Raw genomic sequence first — 23,449 nt, 5'->3', positions numbered from 1 at the left:
AGGTGTGAAAAGACTAGGAATCTAGGAGGGGTGAGGGAGAACTTATGAAGAATTTGGAATGCTTAACAAGATTTTGAATTTGATTATGATGGTGATAGGGAAGCACTGTAATTTATTGATTATAAAGGTGACCTGGTATTGACTAATGTGATTGATGGTGATGACTAGGGTTCTTGAAGCTTATTTGAATAGAATATAAGTTCTATATGGAATATATCAAGCTTGAAAGGCTTCAGGAATAGATTTCATATTTGATGATAGAGGCCTGACTTTATGAAAGTTGATTTCCAGGGTAACAGGGTACATGACAATTATTAGAGTAGATCTAGATTTGGGGTGGAGAGGTTTTTGTAACCTAAATTAGAGGACGGAATATCCCAAACAATGAAATTTTAATTCTTGGCATTATTGAATTATTCATACAGTAAGTGCTTAATAATTGTTCTAATGAACTACCTATAATGTAGAATATTGAAAGTGATATGGTTTAGGAATACATCATTTTTTTTGGTGGTGTATGACCCTGTGGAAGTTATCATTTTACTAGGTTTTCTCATCTATAAAATGGGAACTATCCTACCCATGTCAGCTCACAGAATTGTGAAAATAAAATGAGAAGAAAGATTTTAAAACCTTTCTTGTTTTTAGGCTTATATTGAGCTAAGTTTTCCATGAGCATAAATCATCTGATTGTAAGGGAGGTTGCCTGGAATTGTGCTTTGTGTAAGGGAAAAATTTATCAGAAAATCAATAAAATATAAAAATTCACACATGAATAATCAAGCTTTGATGGTATTTGATTATATCTAAACAGTGGATGACTGAATCAGTACTCTGAGCTCAGTTCATGTGGTTTATGGAATCCAGCTCACTAATTTTTTTTTAAACCACATCTTACATTTTTATATACATACTCAGAGTCAGCAAGAATTTATTAAGTCTATTATATGTCAGGTATTATATTAAACATTGAAGATAACAAAGAAAGGCAAAAAATAATTCTTGATTACAAGAAACTTATACCCAGAAGCACGAGTAATTTTGAATTGAAAAGCCCCAATCTGCCCTCCCTCGAAATCCATTCATGTACTATTTAAACATATTTTTATTAATTTTTGAAGTGTTAATGAGTGATAGTCCTTCACTAAAGTCCTCGTGATACTGAAGTTATCTAGAATTCCAGAGGGCTTGGTCAGTAAAAACAAAAGCCTTTCAGGGACACACCAAGTGGTAAAGGCATAGCCTCAAACAGAAAGGGTTGTCTAAGAGTCAGTTTAACTAAATTTTGAGAGGTTCATTAACTTTTACAATCTTATGCCATCTTACTTTTCCAACTTTGTATTATACTCTTCTTTGTGATATGTTCTGTGTTCCAGCCAAATTGGACTATCAGGTATACTAGGAGCAGAAGAACCTTTGTTTCCCCACTATTTACTGCTGTGCCCTTTTCATTCTTATTCTTGATGTAAAGGTCATCCTGCTATTTGAATTCCAACATATTCTCTAAAGCCCAGTTAAATGCCACCTTCTCAGTAAAGCCTTAGTTGATTGCTCACAGTCAGTAACAATCATTTTCCCTTCATGAACTTTACAAAGCACTTTTCAACTATGAAATGGGGATTATAAATAATAACCCTTATCTCCCAGGGTGATTGTGGGGATCAAATAAGATATTTATAAAGCTATGTGCCTGTCCCATAGTAACCACTTAATGAACTCCTCCCTTCCTTCCTCCCTCTCCCCTTTTCCCTTCTCCTTCCCTTCCTCTTTTTCTTCCTTTTTCTGAATTATTCTGTATTACAGTTACCTGTGTATTTCATATCCCATATTAGACTATAAACTCTACACAAACTGTAATCTCTGTATTTCTATCAGGGCTTGTATTCTTTTTCATCCTTATGTATCTCCAATGCCTAGAATATAATAGGAGTTTAATAAAGTTTTAAAAAATTATTTATATTTTTAAGAGTATCAAATGTATTGTTAAATAATAAAAATTTATTTTTTATAGGTCTTCTGGATTTAGATTGTGTTCCTATTGTATATAGTGATTTTTAGTCTGTAAAACTTTTCAAAAACATGATTTTTTTCCACTACTACATAATTAGACATGCTTTCTGTATATTCTGTCTTATCATTATGCTTTAACACATTCTAAAACTATCTTCCTAAAGATTTTTTTTCAGAAAGCATTTTAACAGAACATTAAAAAATATTTTTTCCCCAATTCAACAAAAATGCTAAGTGCTCCTTTATCAATCATACATTTCCTGGCTTTCTTTTTGTTCCATTTCTTGTCATAAGTTATCACTGGTAATGTATTTCAGTGTTTATCTGACAGTAGTGTCTTTTAGTCTATATGTAATTTTTTTTGAGAGGTGGGGTCTTCATGATTAACAGCAATATAGTTTTATCAGAAGAATATTAATATTAAAAAGATTCTCTTTTATATCAAGGAGCACTTTAGAATCATTGAAAATGCTTCACTGTTTTCCAAACATGGTCCAGCCTATTCTCTTCCTCCTACTCAATTTTTGGTCCTACCTAAAGGTGCTGCCTGTCCAACATATATGTAATGATGGACTAATTCAATGAACTGTTTATCTAGCTATATATTATATTTAGGTAATAGGTTTTTTTCATCCATTTGATTTTTCCTATATGGATTTTAGGTCATTTTCTTTTGATTTGTTAAGAATTTGGTAAAGAGAGAGTAAATACTCTGACATTTGATGCTGTCAACCTATTCTTAAATAGGAGCATATGGTGGATACCACCATCTCTTAGGAATCCCTCATTTAGCTAGTTTTTGTATAAAACATCTACTGTCATAGGGCAGATATCTTTGACAAATATACATTAGACTGTTTAATGCCTTGTTTGATATTGATAGAGGCTCATTGATCAGATTTATTTCTGATGTTACATCTGTTAGGGAAATCTATATGTTTTTAACATATATTTGCTAAAGGACATCTTTATAACTTGATTTTCCTCTATTAAATCAATTTATAATTAAACATTCTTTGCGTCATTTATAATTTTTAATCAGCTGCATGACTTTGAAGCTATCTTTTGTAGAAAATAGTTTGCTTAAAGCCTCTCTCTTATTTTTTCATATTTTCATTGAGAATTCCATTGAAGTGTGTGTAAAATCTTTATAAAGATTTTATAGAGACAAGAGTGTAGATCTGTATTTTGGTAGTTATATACTTTTGCCATTTTTTGATTAGAATATTTGGCATTTCTCCTCTGTTTAGTATCTTACCTTCTGTTATGTCTTTAAAACCAAACACTCAATGTTTGCAAAATTATCTCCCAAGATATAAACTCTTCCATGAATTTTAGATCAGCAGTCAGTTAATATTTCATTAAGACATTTACCTAAAAGTTTATGTGTATATATTTTATTTGAGTTTAAAATTATATAATCATTTTAAAATATCTGTAAATATACTCTTTAAAAAAATTGACTGAGTTCTAGATTAAAATAAAACAAATTAAATTTTGTTTTCCCCAAAGGATGAGAAACTATAGGTAGGTCAATATATCTGTAAAAAGTCAAATTTGGGGTCATATATGGAATCAGATATTTTTAGTTGGAACACACCTTAAAGGCCATTTAACCAATTCCCTCATTTTATAGATGAAATACTAAGTGCAAGGTAGGTTAAGTGACTTATCAAAGACCACACTGATAAGTAAACAGAGATGGAATGGAAACCCAGATCTCTCAATTTTAAAATCAGTACAGTTTTCTATGTATTGCTTCTTAACTATATGTTGGTATTTTCACCATAATTTTTCCTAAGCTCTTTATTGGACAACAGAACTGTAGCATTAATTTTTTTTTAATTTTTAATTTCAGATTTTCAGGAAGAAATGTTACGTACAGTAGAAATGAAGAACACATGAATGAAAACCATCAATTAATCTTCCAAATGATAACTGGTCAGGAAATATATAATTTCACCCTGGAAGCTAGCAATCCTTTGGGTAGATCTGAAGCAGTAATTTTAGTTAATATAACTCAAAGAGGTAATAGTGTTACATAAACTACCCTTTGTGTAATTTTAGAATTTGCTTCAACATTTTTAGAACAATCAGAATTACCTTTGGGAATGACTTTTATACTAATAATGTGTTTTGTAACATTTCTTGAGAATGAGAGTTGTGAAAATGTCAAGTTGAACATAATAATAATCTTCTTGCCTACATTATACCTGTACTTAGATAGAAATGAATATGTCTAATTCTTATTGATAACTAGAATTCATACATTAAGCATATTTATCATTTTTAGGCCAAAGTGACAAAATATTATACTTATTTGTTTTGGTGGTTTTTGTTTAGATTATAATTCTGACAGAAATATTTTATTGTTCTATTCCTAAATTTAATACTTGCTAAATCTTTCATAATTCATAAATGAATGGTTAATCGCTTTGCACTTCAGTAGTCATGCAGTATAATTGTGTAAGCATATATGTTGATAGTTTGAAAGACCTTTTTATGAGGCTTTTTTCAGAGTTTCCTCTGTGTTGTTACATGACAGAGAAAATATTGTATGTAAATAGTGTGTAAATATTTAGGAGACTAGTTATCTGAGGTACTCAATGTTGACATTTATCTGTAAAACTCATACATGAACTATTCATTTACAGATAAGTAGGTCTCTTTTGTTAGTAAACAAGTGAACCCTTGTCAAATGAAATATTTGTAAAGTCCTTAGCTCATCTTAATAAGTGATTGTTCCCCTTTGCTCTCCTCTTCTACTGCATCACCACTTTTCCTTTATATGCCATTTTGGAAGATTAAATGCACTAGGAATATTATTCTATTTTGAGATTAGCAGAAAAAAAATAAATCTGTGCCCAAATAGACACACACATTTCCATTATTTTTTTCTGCCTTTTACTTAATTTTCATCAAAGCTATGTTTCTAAAACCTGAACATTTCACAAATATCTTTTAATTCAATAATTGGCTATTCTATTAATCTAATTAATTCAATAATTGGCTAACTCTATTAATCCATATTTCAGTGGCAGTTGAAAACTCAACAACTGCCTCCTTAAAAGTTATTTCATGATTTCTTAATGACCCAAAATCATTCTTTGCTTTTAGACAGGCTTATTGAAAAATAGATATTATATATATGCAGATGAGTTACAGTTTGCCTTTTTTAAAAAGCACCTAATTCATACTCTTGTGAATGCTCTGCATCCCACAAAGATCAAGTCACTTTTGAAGACAAAAGGCACTAAAAACAAATGTAAAGACTGGCTTATATATCTATAATCTTATCTGCTTCTCCTATCTCACATTATTTCCCTATAAGAACCCTCTATCCTAACCAAATGCATCTACCTGTTATGCCCTAGAAGAACTAGTCATGTTTTTACCTTCTAGCTTTTTCTTATACTATCTGCTTTTCTTGGAATGCCTTCTTTTCCACTTATATCCTGCCCTTGAAGTTCTGCTTTTTCTGTGAAGCCTTTTGTGACCATTCTAATTCTCAATGAACATTTCCTCTGAATTTCCTTAATGCTTATTACCTAAAATATTTCATATAGATTTTCTTGGATTATGGTTTATATATGTATGTGTGTGTGTGTGTGTGTTTTTGTATATATATATATGTATGTGTGTGTGTATATATATATATATATATACACATATACATAAATATATATATTTATGGTATGTCTTTACAAACTATAAGCTTTTTGAGAATAGTACTTATATCTTTTGAATGTTCTCAACAATGAACAGTATCTTGTACATATTAAATAATAAACGTTTGTTGATAATGGTGTTAGTGTCTCAGTAATGATCAAAAGTAGAAAAACTGAATTCCATGTATTTATATATGCTAATGATTTCATTATATGTTTATTGTGTTATTATATTAGAATGTATAAGGCTCTTGCTTATTTTTTTGCTTTTAAATAATTATAAAATTATTTTTTAAATTTCCATTTTCAGTTTGTCCTCATACTCCTTCAAAACTCATTGCAAAGGATATTAATTCAACTGCTATTTTTCTCTATTGGCACTTATCTGGCAACTTTGCAAATATTAATCTTTTATGTGAAATTGAAATTAATGCAACTTATTCAGGGCAAGAATTGGTAAGTATGTTTTTTCATGTAAATTTAATAATTATTTAATGAAATGTTTTATTTCAAATAAGACATAAAAATTAAATTGTAATGGTTAGTTGGACGAACTTTGAAGGAATTTATTTTAATAGATTTACAAAGAGCCTCATGTTTTATTATTCTGAACAACATTATAATCAATATTTTAAAGTGCAATCATGATATTAGATATTGTGAGAGATAAATCAGTGTTTTATGGTTTAACTCTCAACAGTTAGATTAATTAATCAGTAAGGTAATAAATAACAAAAGGCTAAAGCTTCCAAGTAAGAATAGGATGAAGGACCATCTTTATGACAAGTATAAATAAATATTTAAATTTTAAAATAATTTTCCCATAGAAAAATTAAAATTGATTCAGAGCTGTATGTAGAAACTTTTCACAAAATGGATTCCAGAAGTAGTTATGGGCACATAAAATGTTGTTTTTTTTTTTTTTTTAAAGAAAAGGTAGGCCTGAGTAAAAAGCTAAATAGCCACAAATAAGGGTATTATCCTCAAATGCCCATGAGTGGTTATAGCTTTGGTTTGATCTGTTTACTATAAACTTAAATATTGTAATATAGAATGAATAATTTTATCATTGATTATACCTAAGAACATGCATTTGAAAGCCTATTGATGGTCTGAGAAATAAAATAAAAATATATATTGAAATTTTTTAATATACAGCAGGTAGTTTGGATATAGAAATCCTTAAAACCTGCTTTGTACTTCCCTATCCAACTTGGCTTATTTATTTAGTTATTGAATAACTACTACTCTGGTGTAGGTAAGAGAGAAGGGGCATAGAGCATACTTCTCTGAGATTTAATTTCTCATGAGTAAGTTGATATTTACAGTGTGTCCTTTCCAGCTTGAAATTCTAGAATCTCACATGATATATTTGTGAAATTGCTTTCAAACTGAATTTTAACATGTACATGTGAAGTATTATGTTTCCTGGTGCATATAAGGTCTGTGAGAACCAGGACTATTTTTCATTTTTTTTCTTTGCATCCCCAGTCTTGCATATGGGTATTTAATAAATGAATGTTTGCTTATTGTTGAAACAGAATCTCTTCCTTAATTCATATATTGTTAGTAAAATGTCTTAGCTTTTCTAGGTAAGGGTTAGAAAAAAAAGCAGTTGCTTTTCTTTTTGTACTCATAAAATAATGGGTTTATCGGGTCTGATATAATACAAAGTTTAGAAAGCTTTGTTAATTTTTAAAACTCCATTAATTTTTAACAGCGGAACATCACTGTTAGAGGATTAGAAACCTCTAGTTATCATGTTTACATCAATAAATTGATGCCATATACTATGTATATTTTCCGAGTTCGTTGTTCTTCTGAGAACTTTTGGAAGTGGAGCAAATGGAGTAATGAAAAGCATTACTTAACCACGGAAGGAAGTAAGTTCTTTGAATAATTTAAGCACCTAGTCCTTAAATTAATTTAACTGTCTTTAAAAATTAAAAATCTATATAATTAGATTGTGATTTGGATTTTAAAGATCTCATAGAGTTAGTTTTCTCCATGGTTGGTGTGGAACCAGGCATCTCTAAGTAAAGATCATTCAGCTTTTACATGAAATTGGAAGTGGGGGACAGCAGAGAAGGATTCCTTCATGAACAACTACATGAAGGCTTTATGAATTCTCTTTAATTATTTTCTTCTTCTTCTCTTTTGGTGAATCAAACAGCTTCCATAGTTTTAGTTGTCATCTCTGTTCAAGGGTCACTCTAGATCTGTATATCTATAGCAGTACTTGCCCTCCCAGTTTCCAGATCATCATCTCTATTTGGCATTTAAAACTATTTCCTGAAGGTATGTTAAACTCAGGATGTTCAGTAAAGAATTTATCTTTCCATAAAACCTCACTTTTCTTCCAGAGAACCCTGTTTTTAATCAAAGGCTCCATTATTATTATTTAAGTCATTCAGGTTTGAAGTCTTCAGTTTATTCTTTAACCCTTTATTCTTCTTTACCACATATAGAATATGTTTGTAAATTTTGTCAGATTTACTTCCCCCAACATATTTTATATACATCCCTTTCTCTCTTCACATGGTCACCTCCAAAGTTCAAGCCCTTATTACCTCTTACCTGGATTATTTCAAAAAAGCCTTCTACTTGGCCTTCCTTCTAGCCCATCTTCTTCATAATTATGGAAGTAATATTCCTAAAACAGAAACCCCCCATGTTATTCCTTTCTTTTTCTTTTTAATTTTATTTTATTTTATTATTTTTTTAAATTTTATAATAACTTTTTATTGACAGAAACCATGCCAGAGTAATTTTTTACAACATTATCCCTTGCACTCACTTCTGTTCCGATTTTTCCCCTCCCTCTCTCTACCCCCTCTCCTAGATGGCAAGCAGTCCTATACGTGTTAAATATGTTACAGTATATCCTAGATACAATATATGTTTGCAGAACCGAACAGTTCTCTTGTTGCACAGGGAGAATTGGATTCAGAAAGTAGAAATAACCCGGGAAGAAAAACAAAAATGCAAATAGTTTACATTCATTTCCCAATGTTCTTTCTTTGGGTGTAGCTACTTCTGTCCATCCTTGATCAATTGAAACTGAGTTAGGTCTCTTTGTCAAAGAAATCCACTTCCATCAGAATACATCTTCACACAATATCGTTGTTGAGGTATATAATGATCTCCTGGTTCTGCTCATTTCACTTAGCATCATGTTATTCCTTTCTTTATAAACTAGAGTGACTTTCTGTAACCTCTAGGATCAAATCCAAACTCCTCTTTGGCATTTAAAATATTTTACAGTTTGGTTTAAACTTGCCTTTCTAGTCTTATTATATTTTCCATCCCAAAACACTTTGGTCCAGCCAAAGTAGCCTTACTGTTCTTTATATACATTATTCCATCTTTTCTTTTTTTTCACTGCCCTCTTTCATTCCTAAAATTCACTCTCCTTTTTTTTTCTCAGAATCTCTAATTTTCTCAAAAGCACAGTTTGTGGCAATCAATAAGCATTTAGTAAGTGCTTACTAAGTGTCAGGCTTCTGTAATACACACATATACACAATACATACACACATAGAGTGTAAATGGAAAAATCAATCTCAGAGGGAAGACATTTAGCTATTTGGCAGTGGTAAGGAGAAAAAGGGTAGATGACTATGAGAGACCAGAGTTCTTCCTGCAGAAAGCGTAGTTTGGGGTGAGGAAGCTGGGAATAGAAGTCAGGAGGGAAAGTATTCCAAGTATGAAAGATTTAAAGTTTTAAAAAAAAGCAACATGAAGTTAGGGGTGTCATGTGCAAGGATCAAATAGGTCACAGTTGTTGGATCCTTTACTCCAGTTTAGAGGGGAGTAAAGTATAAAAATATTAGTAAGGTCAGAAATGGCTAAGTTTGTAAAGAACTTTAAAAAACCACATAGAACCTAGATGTAATAGGAAGCTTCTGAGTGAAGGATGGATTATAATGGGGGACTTGAGGCAGGGAGACCAGTTAGAAGGCTCCACTACATTTGTCTTGAGTATGAGATAAAGAGAGCCTGTCCTAGAGAGATGGTTGTATGAGTGGGAAGAAGAAGGTATATATTAGAAATGTTCCATAAATGGGCACCCCTTTGTGCAGGAGGCCTTTCCTGATGCCTTTTTTTTTGTGCTTTGCCTACCAAAATTGTCTTGTGCATGTTGTGTGTGTGTTTGTGTATGCATGTGTGCCCACATACACACCCTCCCACACATATCTCTATTGCTTTTCCTCCACCAAACTATAAGCTGCTTGAAGGCAGAGACTGTTTCTTTTTTTGTCTATATATTCCTCATACCTAGCACAGTGCTTGCCATATAGTAAACACTGATTAAGCATAGTTGATTAAGCAACTATGAAATAAGTATATATGAATGTATATGTATTGATTTTTAAAATTGTACAATAGGAACTTCATCTAGATCAGAACTTCTTAAACTTTTTCCACTTGTGATTCCTTTTCACCTGAGAAATATTTACCTGACATTGGGTATATAGATATATATACTAGATATTCAAATCAAACATTTCCTGATAATAAGTCATAATTTCATGACCTCCATATTCAGTTATATGACTCCATATGGAGTTACAAGACATGGTTTAAGAAGCTGGAATCTATAGTATGTAAACAAGTAGAATTTATAATGTTATCAATTTATTGTTTCAGGTTATTATTTCCAGCTCCAAGGAAGGAATAAGGGAATGAAGAAAAAAATTTGCATATACACACATAGATGTATACATATATTTATTTTTTAATATCTTTTTATTTATAAAACATATGCATGGGCAATTTTTTCAACAATGACCCTTGCCTTCTTCTGTTCCAAATTTTCCCCTCCTCTCCCCAGCCCCCTCATCAGAGAAAATGCTGTACTCTGAGCAAAGGAGGATTAAATTAGGTCAGAAGAAACACGAGGTGCACAAAGTTAGAGAAGTTACCCCAAATGTTCATATGGGCTATTAATATCCCACCTGTGGCAGAGCACTCCGAGCTCCTATTAGTCTGATCAGCTGTAGTCAGACACACTGTAATTTGACTCTAACATAATGATGTCGTTTTGGTCATCTTTAAGTACAAAGGACAGTAACCTAAGTTCTTTGTATAGTCACTTTAAAATTCTTGGAGTTGAGGTTTTTTTTTTTTGGGAGGTGGGGTTTCTCCCTTATCCTAACCCCACTATCCCTAGTCTCCTTGGAATTTTGTTTTTGTTAAGAATTCCAGGTTATTATCCTTACCACAATGCTAATTAATAATTTTATCAATTGAGATAAAATAAGCGTTTTCAAATGCTAACTTAACAATATCTTTCCTAGTTCCTTCAAAAGGACCAGATATCTGGAGAGAGTGGAGTGCTGATGGGAAAAGTGTAATAATATACTGGAAAGTAAGTTTTTATGTTTTTTAATTACTCAAATAACTTTTTTCTTTTTTCAAATAACTTTTAATTTTAATAAATTGCATAATTTACTCTGGATACTATCTGTTACAGTTTTCTCCTTTACATTAAAATGTTGTTGAGGTTTTATTAAAAATCACATCTCTTGCTAATTTGTCACATTCTTTGTCAGTAGAGTCTATTGTAATTTCTCTTATTTAGAGTCCTATGTTTTCAATTTTCCTCATTTCAGGCAACAGTACATTTAAATCACTCAGTAAAAGTTGTGAAAGGATCCATTTATATATATTGATATCAGTTTTTAAGGGCAACTAGGCAGCACAGTGGATAAGGTGCCAAATCTGAAGTCAAGAAGACTTCTTTTCCTGAGTTCAAATCTGGCTTTATATACTTGGTTAGCTATGTGATCCTGGACAGTCACTTAATCCTGTTTCTCTCAATTTCCTCATCTGGAAAATGCAGTAGAGAAGAATATGGCAAATTATCTTTGCCAAGAAAACCCCAAATGAATTCATGAAAAGTGAGATATTACTGATCAACAAATATTAGCATGTTAAAGATTTGTGGTTTTGTCATTGTGATTGTTTCTTAGATTGTAGTAGATTATCATCCCTCTACTCTCATAGATGGTCTTTGAGAGTTGTCTTGTCTGAAAAATTTGTTACTCTGTGGCCAAAATGGTAATGGATCTCACTAAATTTAGCTATCTAGTCCTCAGATAGTTAATATACTGTTGATTACTTGGCCCACAGTGATCTGAAACTATCTGGCTTGTTAAGCCTGCTGGAACTTATAGGCCATCAAAATATCTAACTTCACAGATGCTAGGGTTTGAAGGGAGCTTCAGTGGAAAATTCAGGTAAAGATTCAAATTAATATCTGATAAAAAAAACAAATGCCTTCTATTTTGACATGTAGTAAGAAGTAGGATTGTTTTGATTTTGATTTTTTAATTTTGGTAAAACATTGTTTTGTCAGATTATAAGATAAAACTATAATGGCTTTAGATTTGATAGCTTTATCTCAAATTAGTTGAAGGTTACTTCTTCAATTTTTTTTTGTCACCAGCTTATTGGGTGTATCTATTTTAATTAAAACACAATTTATAACAAATTAGTTAAGCAAGTTAGTAATAATTCCCTTTATAAGATGATTTGGCATAGAATTCCTGTAAATGAGTTCTCTCTATTGTTTCTAAAATATTTGTAAAAGTTAACTTATATATAACTTTTCTAAAATATCACTATTGATAAAGCCAAGTACAAATTTAAAATAATAAGTCTTCTTTATTACATATTTCTAGGGAAGATAATTTTGCTGCTTCAATATCTTGCTATATATATTCTTAATCCCTTATAATAGTTTTCTTAAAGCTTTCAAAAACATTATCCTATTATAATTTAAACTTATTTCCTCCAATTCTGTTCTTAACACAGATGAAAAATAATTTGATAATCTTTATGTAGCATTTCATATATTTGAAGACAAAATAGCCTTAGTTTAGCTGTCTTTTCTTTATGCTGATTTCTCTTAAAATTCTCACCAGTTTTTCTGCATTTATTTTAAGTTTCCCATAATCTCAAAATCTAGAGACCATAAATGGATTAATTCCTCTAAAGTACTTATTTCTACTAATCATTTCAAATAATTAGCTTACTTTTTAAATAAGTAATTAATCTATTATTAGTATAGTATTTTATAGTTTTCATACTAGAAACATTTCTTATTTTTATTTAACTTGTGTTCCATTCTGAGTCAGATGCCTTCTTGTGTTTTGTAATAGTATGCAGTGTTGCCAAGTTGCTCTTTTGTCTTATTTACTCATAATTTCTCTGGGGTACATTGAATTCTAATCTTCTGCTTTAGTGTAAGCAATCTCTGTTTCTCCCTGCTCTGTATCATCTTCAGAATTAATATTTTCATATTCACTTTAAAAATCACTTTAGTAATATTTATGATCATTTTCTTCATAAACTTCTTAGCAAGGAATTTTTTTGTTATTTTTAGCCCTTATCTCTTAATGAAGCCAATGGAAAAATACTTTCTTATAATGTATCATATTGGTCAGAAGAAAAAACACAATACCTTTCTGAGATTCCTGTTCCACAGCATAAAGCAGAAATAAAACTTGATAAAAATGATTATAGTGATTACATCATTAGTGTTGTGGCCAAAAATTCAGTTGGATCATCTCCACCTTCTAAGATAAGTAGTATGGAAATCCCAAATGGTGAGTACTTAAGACAATTGTAACTTATTAACTGTATGATTTTATATTTCATATAAAATCTATTTCTTTTTAATTATAATAGTTAATTTTTAAATAATGATTAATTTTACTTTCCTTAATAGAAGTGTTTATACTAAAATGATGAGTTTTCATTTGCTGTTTTTTTCTGATGGCTCTCAGAAATGGAAAAACTATATTTAAAAATTCTTTAAAACCTCATGCTATATTAAATGAAACAAATATAAATATTTGAATATTCAAGATTTTTTCCTAAAGGATTAAAAAAAATTAGCAGTCACAGTGATAGAATTATTTTCTCCAAAGTAAAAGTGACAACATATTACTAAACAGTTCTAGTGAAATTCCATATTAATAATAATGTATAGTAAGAAATAGAACTCATTAACATTTTCTCAAAGCATCCTAACTAGTAAACTAATTTCTGTGTACAATTCCATTGTTTTGGCTAACTGAAAGAGCAGAAATATCTTGACAGTTTATACACAGGTTTGATTTCCATATCTAAAATCCTAATGCTCAAGAGATCCTCTAGTTCAGTCTTCTGAACTCAAATAGAAAAGGCTCCCTATGGACTAAATATTGACCCAGGGAAAAACCCACAAAATTAACATTATCTATAATGTATTATATTTTTACTCATTTTATATAAGATTTCCCAGATACATTTTGACTCCTATATTCTGGTTTATGTCCCTACAACCCAATAGAATCATATTTATTATGAGACCTAGTGGACAACTAACTATATATGTCCTTTTGAGATAGCTGAAGATAAAGATTCTCCTAGGCACCACAATAGCCAGGAAAAAGATTGAATGCACTTTATTATCACCATGTTATTCCTTACATCTAATGTAGAGTTTGCTTCCTTCAATTTAAGTTCATTTTTTATCATTTTTTTATTTTTAAAAAAACTTATGTTGAATTATACAGCTCATTTACTTCTCTTCTTCATTAAAATTAATTTATAATAAACTCCTAGTTATTTGTGGGTGCATTATCTTCATTCTGGATTATTCTACTCAGTTTGAGTCAAGCTATTGCTTACTGTCATACTATAATTGACTCCTCTCTTTTCTACTTGCTGGTCATAACATTATGATCTCCCACCTCTACTTCAGAAATGATCCTTTTCTAGGAGATACTTTCTTTCCATATCCATGACAGGAAACATAAATCATATGACCTATCTATAAAGACTGAAGAAGGGGTTAGTAAATACAACGATCATGAAACCCAAGAAATCTGAAAACGGTTGATACTCTTTCACATAAACTTCCAGCTATGAGCATTTACAGACTTTCTAGTTCTGTAGAGGCAATCACTTTCTCTTCACTTGCAGCTTTATTGTATTCTTTGACTTGCACTTACAGAGTTAAGCAAGAGGAGAAAGAGCAAAGTGGACCTAAGATAAATAAAAATCAAATAGAAACAACATACAAATATAAACCAGTAAGAGCATACATGAAGGGAGATAGTAATTTTGACTTGACAAAGATAATACATATGTGAGTAACTGAATTAGCTTCTGCTTAGAATTATATGTTTCATAGCTTACTTTTATTAGTAATGTTACATAATATGTCATCTTATTATAAACTTTGTGAAATCAGGGCCATGGATTATGCTGTTTTTATATCTCATAAAGGACTTAGTAAAGCTAGAAGACAAACTATCTGTCTAGTTCAGCACTAATGTTCAAGAAAGTGAATCATGCAGGACACTTATTTTCTTCTAAAATATTTCTTATGTTGTTAATTCCACATATTCCTTCATAAGCTCCTTTCCATGGATTATGTTTAAGAGGAGGGTAGTGTACATAATAATTTGACCCCCACCCTCAGTTTAAACCTTACTTGGTTTAGTACAGTATTTTCATAAAATTTTTATGTAGCCAATATCTTAATGTGCTTTGTTTACCATTATGTCCACTAAAGGAGGAAACACTAAAGGAGTTTCCTAACCCTATGTACTGGACTTTCTTCTTTTTTTCCTTCAGTTCTCATAAACTGAATTATAATTTTTATACAGATGATTTTTAGGTCTACTTACCCAGCCATAACTTCTCAATTTGCCTTCAGTCTCATATCTCTAATTATCTCTTGTACATCTGAAATTGGATGTCCCATAGACATTTTAAATTCAACATATACAAAATTAAACTTATACATAGATGGTTACTTTCAATAAAAAATGAAACTATCAAAATTATGGCACATCCTAAGTAACTCACACTCTACTATAGTTGGGAAATATTTTTGTTTTATTTTTAAAGTATGTCTTGGATTATACAGGTTTTTATTTGTTTGCCTGTAAAACTTAATCACTTAAACAGTATAATGTTTCTAGGAAAAAAATACAGTTTAATTGCCAGACAGCCAATGTATAAACTAACTTAATAAATGACATATTTGTAAATTGTTAGACTCCTATACTCCACAATATATGCCATAGCTTCCTGATTTTAATATATCCAGTTTTATGATTCATCCCTTTCATCTAACTTGTCTTTGAATCATTCTTTTATTTGACAGTAAACTGTTGTATTATAGAGTTCAGAAAGAGCAACAACTATTCCTTGATCATGACAGATCTGAAAGTCACTGTGAAATAAATAATTTTCAGCTACCTGAAAGTGATTAAAACAATTTCAGTCTTTGTTATGAGCTCTTTGTTAACTACTGCTTAATCATACCAAAACAAAAATATTTCCAAACTCCAGGAGCTAATCTAATTTAACAAAATTCCTATACGTGAAGTAATTTGTATTTGAAAATCTATTTTATAGGATTTGCTCTATCTTGTTGTTTTGAAGTCAATAATATCTCTTTATAATTTGCCTTTTTTGTAGAAGACATCAAAGTAGAACAAATTGTTGGAATAGGAAATGGCATATTATTTCACTGGAATTATGATCCCAACATGACTTGTGATTATGTTATAAAATGGTGTAACTCAACTCGATCTGAACCCTGCCTCATTGACTGGAAAAAATTCCCGGCAAATAGTACTGGAGCACTTGTAGAATATGGTAAAAGTTATTTCTCTCTATTAAGATTCTTTAAAAATTAATAGTGTCCCAGTTTCCAATTTAAAATGTACATAGATGAGAATAAAACTAGATGAATAGTATTTTGTTAATTTCATGTTGACTGATTTTGTGTATGCAGACCTTTGCTTAGCTAATAAGTTTAAAAAGAAAATTAACATTTTTTCTTTAATATAATTCTTTGAAGATGTTTCTAATATATTTAAATTACTCATATTCTATATCTAGAGTCACTAGAGATTTATAGTAACACTTTTAAAAACAGTGAGCAATAGCTGAAGTAAGAGCCAAATAATTAAGAAGGAGGATAAAGAGGGGGTTAGCAAAATAGGGATGGATATTTGGAAATGAAGCAATAAGATCATCTCCAGTGTGGCTGTACATGCAATGATTAGGATCTAAGGCATATAAGAAAAGAGACAGCATGGGAATTAGATTTTTATTCTTAACTCCTTGAAGATGATCTTTTGTTTCAATCTTTCTGAATTCTCACAGGTTTTTCCTGAGCATTTCTTTTTTTTTTTTTCCTGCTAAAATTTACTCCCCAAATCTACATATTTTTACTATAAGACAGACAGTAAGGAATAAATAAGCACAAAGTTCCAGGAAGATGATGATGGCAACATTATTGATTTTCACTTTTTGTAGAATGCTCTAATAGGTCCTTGCTTCTAAAGAATTGAATAATTGCTACTTAGTCTTATGGAGTTGAATAAAAACTCATGAGTTCTTCAAATTTTGTCTTTGAGGAAGAAAACCTCAAAAATGTTGATTATAATTATATATTATTTCCAAAGCCTTAAAAAAAAAGTTTGCCTGATATAGGGAATAATTTTATGTCAGCTTCTACTTCCCTCCCACCTACCCTACAAACATTCCGAAGTAATGAACATTCAAAACATATAGCATAGATAGAACAATGGGATAAGAACAATGCCACAGTTTGCTAAAATGGACTAATAGTCCAATTTCTCTGAGCATTATTCCATCTACCCATGTCCCTATCCTTAGCAGTTCAATTTTTTTGGACTGATTCTCATCTCAGTTTCTACTGACCATTCACCGTGATGGATCAGTGCTCATCCTAATGCCAGAGAGCAATCTACTTCCCCATGCTTACTCTATTTTTGGCTTCCAATTTTCTTATGCTTGTTCCTCTTTCTCTTACCTTTTGTCTCCTGAAAGGGGAAAAAACAACTTAACCAAGGAGATATTAAATCCTTTCTATGTGACCAGTGGTAGTATTAAAGGAGCCTTCTCTGCATGGAGTTTACCAACTAGTTACAGAAATTAACTAGCACATTTGAAACAAATAACATTTAAATGTTAATTTCTGTGATAACAGAGGGAAAACAAGTGATCTGAAATCATCAAAGAAAACTTCATAGTAGAATTGGGATTTTAACTGGACCCTGAAAGTTGAAAATTCATTTGACTGAAATTTAGTATTTTCTTTAAAGAAGAATCAGAACAGTAGTGACATTTGCCACTTTGCTGTTTTACCACTTTGGTTTTACAAGAGAAGTTTCAAAAGGCATATGGAATTGGGGATTGGAACATAGGTAGATTAATGGACTGATTGAAAATCACTAGGCAGAATTCTTGAATTCAATTCTGAGTATTTTGACCTTATGGTTAAAGAAGGGGACTTTCTCAATCTAATTAGTCTGGTCACTTTGGTTATCATAGTTGTCACCAGACATCAGATTTCCAAATTAATTGTTGATGTTTAAAACAGTTTTATGCATTTAAATTTCTAATATAGTCAGTTCTAGAAGTAGTGACTTTTCAAGTAGGGCTAATTTTCATTTCCTTTGAATAGATGGAATAATTTTTAAGCTAGTTTTTAAAGAAGGATAATCTTAATTGTCAAATTTGTTGCATATTACCTATTTCTCAAGTGGATCTATTTATGACAAGATTATTTTTAAGTTGTACTGAATGTAGTATTCTTTCTAGATAATTTTCGATCTGGAACACGCTATAACTTTTTCCTCTATGGCTGCAAAAATCAGAAATATCAATTATTACGTTCAATTCTTGGATATACAGAAGAATTGGGTAAGGTATTATATTTCCTTTTGGAATTTTATTTGCATATTTTGTTATTATAACATGTTTATTTCTAAATATTTCCTTATTCCCAAAAGCTGTGTTTTATAGCAATTATAAAACAAAGAGGAAAAGTAATTTAGCAAAACAAACCAGTATATTAATCAAATCTGACTGACTATGTGGTGTTTCACATTCATAACCCTTTCCACCTCTTCAAAGAAGGGAGGGAGATGCATATTCTTACTTTTTTGGGGAGCTAGGCTTGGTCATTTTAATTACACAATATTCAGTTTTGCTTTTTTTTTCCTATTTGCATTGTTATATTCTTTATATATGTTTTCTTGGATCTGTTTATTTTACTTTGTAACAATTTATAGGTCTTCCCATGTTTTTCTTTAATCTTCTTCTTCATCATTTCTTATAATGGAATAATGGTTCATTACATTCATATTCACAATTTGAATTATTAAGTGGTTTAGATTTTAAAGTAGAATAAAATCTCAATGTGACAAAATTCTATGAAGTTATCACATGGAAAATTGTATTAAAACCTGCATTTCAAAAATTGAAATATTCATTTCAAAAAAATAAAAAGAACTCTTTTTTATGAATATGACTCTTTGGTATTGGTTTTACTATAAATGCAAAAATATATGTTAAGACTGTGGTGAAGCTTTATCAACTTTGACTCAAAATTATCTGGTAAATCTCAGTCTCAATCAAATATCCTTTAGCTGTTGATGATTTCTTTCTATAGCTCCAAGTGTTGCACCAAATTTTACTGTGGAAGACACTTCTGCAGATTCAATATTGGTAAAATGGGAAGACATTCCTGTTGAAGATCTTAGAGGATTTTTAAGAGGATATTTATTTTACTTTGAAAAAGGGGAGAAAGGCACTTCTAAAATCCAGGGTTTGGAATCAGGTAAATAGATTCTCATTTTTCATGCTGAAAATTTCTTATGAATTTCCTTATTTACCAAAAAAAAAGTATCATGCAAAATTATACAAAATTAATTCTTGTAATTACCATATTTTAATGTATTACGTTATAAGAATATGTGAAACTTTATGAAGTTTGCATTTAAGTGTTCATAGGGAAGGCATCATCCTAATGTCTGACAAGATAGACAGCATATTATAGGTACTTCTTTATAAATTCTGATTAATTAATTGATGGTATGAATTGGTAAGATTATGGGGGTGATACACTAAGCCTAAGCAAGCAGTCTCATAATCATGGGCATAGAATATTGTATTAAAAGCTGAAAGAAGAAATCTTAGCAGTTCACCCCCATTCAAGCCAGACATTGTGTCAGCCCCAGAAATAAGAAAGGCAAAGAACAGTTCCTGCCCTCTAGGAGCTTGGGATCTAAAGAATGAGTTTAAAACCTTGAGCATTTCTTCACCTTGTTTAAGCTGCTGAATTTAAAAGTAATTTTTTAAAAACTGAGTCTTGCTTTCACTATTAGTTATCAAGAGAAGGAGTGTGAGAGAAAAAAAGATATACTTGAGAGAGTCCTTACTGCCTATCATTTATTTTCATTTACCAAAAGAGGAGAGAGTGGAAGAGAGCAAGAGAGAGAGAGAAAATATGAATATAATATGTGTTTGGAATTTTCTTCCCACAATGGCTTGATTATGATTGGTGGTGGTGGTTTTGGCAAAAGCTTATAATCTCAAAGAAGCTGGACAGAACACTGAGGAATAGCATGGACCGCAGATAATGGTTTTAAGTAGAAAGAGGAGCACTGTTGCCAGGAAGCCAGTCTCTCATCCCTTCCCAAGATGCCAATAAAATGTAAGCTTTTTGAGGAAAGGCACTCTTTTTTATTTTTGTCTTTGTATCTTTAGTGTCTAGCACAGTGCTTGGTACAGAGTAGCTTAAATGCTTATTTGTTAATTAATTGATACCTGGATAGCTATAGAAGGAAATTGGGACTTCCTGCTAACACCAAATGTTTCTGAAAATCTCAGGGGTTTCCTTTAAATCCTTGGGCCCAGAGTAATTGCCATCAAAATACTACATCTTAGGCATGTTCTTACTAAGAAAAAATAATCTAACTTCAGGAGCAAAAAATAATGAAAGAAATAAGCTTTCCAGAGATTCATTGGATCAAAGCATTTCATAGTATTGTGTTTTTAATCCTTTATATAAATTAAATTCAGAGATTTGGGTCTGAACACAAACTGGTTAAATTAGCCACTAATAAAAATTGTCCTCTGATAACTGAAAGAAAAAAATTAATTAAAGCTTTTTATTTTCAAAGCATATGCTTAGGTAATTTTCAGCATTCACCCTTGCAAAACCTTGTATGAAAGAAAATCTAATCATGAGGAAGATGTCAATTTTCAGTGAAAAAATTTTATATATATATTAGTTGCAATGGAGGGTAAATTAACGAAGAGTTGTTTTTAAATGTACACCAAAGAAAAAGTTTAAAAGGGGACACAAAATAATAGAACATTTCAGTAACTTTACCATATCTTAAGTAAACATATGTGAAATAAATTGTTTTCTCACCATTGGTAGTACTTAACATTTTTTGCTTTTTCATGGTATATTTTGAAAGCATTAATTTAACAATGTTAGTTTGCTCATATCCAATTGATTTCATTTTCCTCTTAGTGAAATATTAATTTTAGTGAATAACTAATTTCTCCTCCTCATTCTGTCAGTTAATTTAAATATGTAAATGATCAATTCACATATTGTCATATCAGGTGTCATTAAAGTTTAGCAGAATTTTTTCTTCTCTTTTTTGCATTTCTTTTTATTTTAAACTTAAATACAAAATAGGAAAAGAAAAAAGTTGTTATGTATACAGCACAACAGAGAGGATTCAAAATATAAAGCAATAAATTTCCAGTCTAGAAAACCTATCTAATATTACCCATTGTGTTCAGAGCTATCTTTTTTTTTTTTGCTTCCTTGTAGGATAAAATTTTTCTCAACTTTGAGTATGTCAGCAATCCAGAAGTTCTCATTTTCTTTTGCATTTAATTCATATCCATCCTGTATCTTCTATCTCACTTCTCTCATTTGTGAAAAAGGAATAATTCTTAGAATAAATTTAGGTTTATTTCCCTTCCCTTCACAATCTCCTAATTATAATGAGGCTAGGAATGAGAATAATGGTGTGTGTGTGTGTGTGTGTGTGTGTGTGTGTGTGTGTGTGTGTGCAAATACATATAATCAGATTAGCAAAAAAAACTAATAAAATCTTTAGAGGTCATGAAATTCTCAGCTGGATTGTATTTATTGCCAATTCATCCCCTCCCTTGGGATTAGCCTCTTATGTAGAGGTTAATAACAATCAATAAATATTTATATAAAGCTATTGTATGCCAGTACTGTGCTAAGTAGTGGAGAGAAAGGAAGGAAGGGAAGGAAAGAGAGAGGGAGGGAGGGAGGGAGGGAGGAAAAGATAAAAGACAATCCTTTCCTTCTAGTACCTCACTATCTAATGGAGACAACAAATGTTGCACATACAAAATATATACAAGTTGAAAAGGAAATAATTAAGCTAAGGAAGGCCCTGGAATTGAGAGAGGCTTCATGTAGATGCTAAGATATTAGTTGGAACATAAAGGAACCCAAATGGAGGTACCAGGTATAGATGAGGAGAGAAAACATTCCAGGCATGAGGGTCAACCAAAGAAAATGCCCAAACCAAGAGATGGAGTACTTTGTGCTTGGAATAGCAGGATGATCTTTGTTAATTAAACTGAAGAGTTTTTGTGGGAGAGTAGAGTGTGGGATGACTGGAAAAGTAGAAAGGGACTAGATTATGAAAAGTTCTTAATGCCGGGCAGAGGATTTTGCATTTGATCCTAGAAGTGATAGAAACCACTGGAGTTACTGGTTTGCTCTGTGCTTGAGGAATATCATTTGCTAAATGGAAGGCTAGTTGGAGAGATTTGAAGCAGGTAGATCTATCAGCACTCTATGGAAGCAGACACTGTATGAGGTGATGAGGGTTAGCATTAAAGGGATAATTGTCAGAGGACAGAAGTGAGGGGATATATTTCAGATATATTGCAAAGGTGTGATTGACAGGGTTTGTCAGTTGAATTTAAGCTGTCTCTTGGATTTGAGAATCATCAACATAGAAATGGTAATTAAATCCATAAGAGCTAATGAAATCATCAAATAAAGTGGTAGCAAAAAATCTGTGAGAATAATAGTTATGATAATGTCCACCCAGATCAGGGGTCAGAATTATTTTTATTGATTAAAGTATTATACATATTAACTCAGAACACACTTTTCCCATTTGTATTGTCATTTTAAAACATACATGAAATAATTATGAATCATTGGCATATTTATTTTAAAAACAGGACGTTCTGATGTAAAAGTTAAGAATATTACTGACATAACACAAAAAACATTGAGAATTGTCGATCTTCAAGGAAAAACAGGCTATCATCTGCACCTGCAAGCTTACACAGATGGTGGAATAGGTCCAGGAAAGTCCATGTATGTGGTTACAAAGGAAAATTGTAAGTTAAATATTTTTGTTAATAGAAATGGTTTTGTATATTATTACTAGTAAATTTCAAGATGTAATAATAGAAATCCCTTAATGGAATTCAAGATAGTTCTGGAATGGTTTTGGGGGTGACAGTTTCAAGTTTACAGCCTAATTCTTGTTAGGCTACAGGGGTAAGAAGTTTTCTTTTTTAAAATTACATGCTTATTCTGATTTGATCAATTCTGGGAATGTAAGGCAACAAGTTTAATACTTATGTTGTAGAGCAGGGGTCCTCAAACTATGGCCCTCAGGCCAGTTGCAGCAGCTGAGGACAATTATCCCCCTCACCCAAGGCTATGAAGTTTCTTTATTTAAAGGCCCACAAAACAAAGTTTTTGGTTTTACTATAGTCCAGCCCTCCAACAGTCTGAGGGACAGTGAACTGGCCCCCTATTTAAAAAGTTTGAGGACCCCTGTGTAGAGGATAAAACCAAAAATTTTAACCTTATTAGTGTTACAGGCCAAAGTATTGTTTCTTAGATTTTATCACTCATT

General features: G+C 31.1%; 1 protein-coding gene across 1 annotated transcript in view; it reads left to right on the top strand.

The window, feature by feature from the left end:
• LIFR (LIF receptor subunit alpha) overlaps nt 1-23,449 on the top strand; it is an 84,786-nt gene that overhangs the window by 50,195 nt on the left and 11,142 nt on the right. Inside the window, exons 9-17 of the mRNA XM_051990170.1 lie at nt 3,869-4,038; nt 5,989-6,134; nt 7,399-7,561; nt 10,979-11,049; nt 13,069-13,291; nt 16,164-16,343; nt 18,321-18,422; nt 19,174-19,341; nt 22,761-22,922. Of these exons, the coding sequence (XP_051846130.1) occupies nt 3,869-4,038; nt 5,989-6,134; nt 7,399-7,561; nt 10,979-11,049; nt 13,069-13,291; nt 16,164-16,343; nt 18,321-18,422; nt 19,174-19,341; nt 22,761-22,922 (1,385 nt within the window). The remainder of the gene's footprint in view (nt 1-3,868; nt 4,039-5,988; nt 6,135-7,398; nt 7,562-10,978; nt 11,050-13,068; nt 13,292-16,163; nt 16,344-18,320; nt 18,423-19,173; nt 19,342-22,760; nt 22,923-23,449) is intronic.

The sequence above is a fragment of the Antechinus flavipes genome, chromosome 1 (genome assembly GCF_016432865.1).
Source record: "Antechinus flavipes isolate AdamAnt ecotype Samford, QLD, Australia chromosome 1, AdamAnt_v2, whole genome shotgun sequence".
Taxonomy (NCBI): domain Eukaryota; kingdom Metazoa; phylum Chordata; class Mammalia; order Dasyuromorphia; family Dasyuridae; genus Antechinus; species Antechinus flavipes.
Note: the sequence above shows the minus strand (reverse complement) of the source record. Positions and strands in the feature narration are given on the sequence as shown.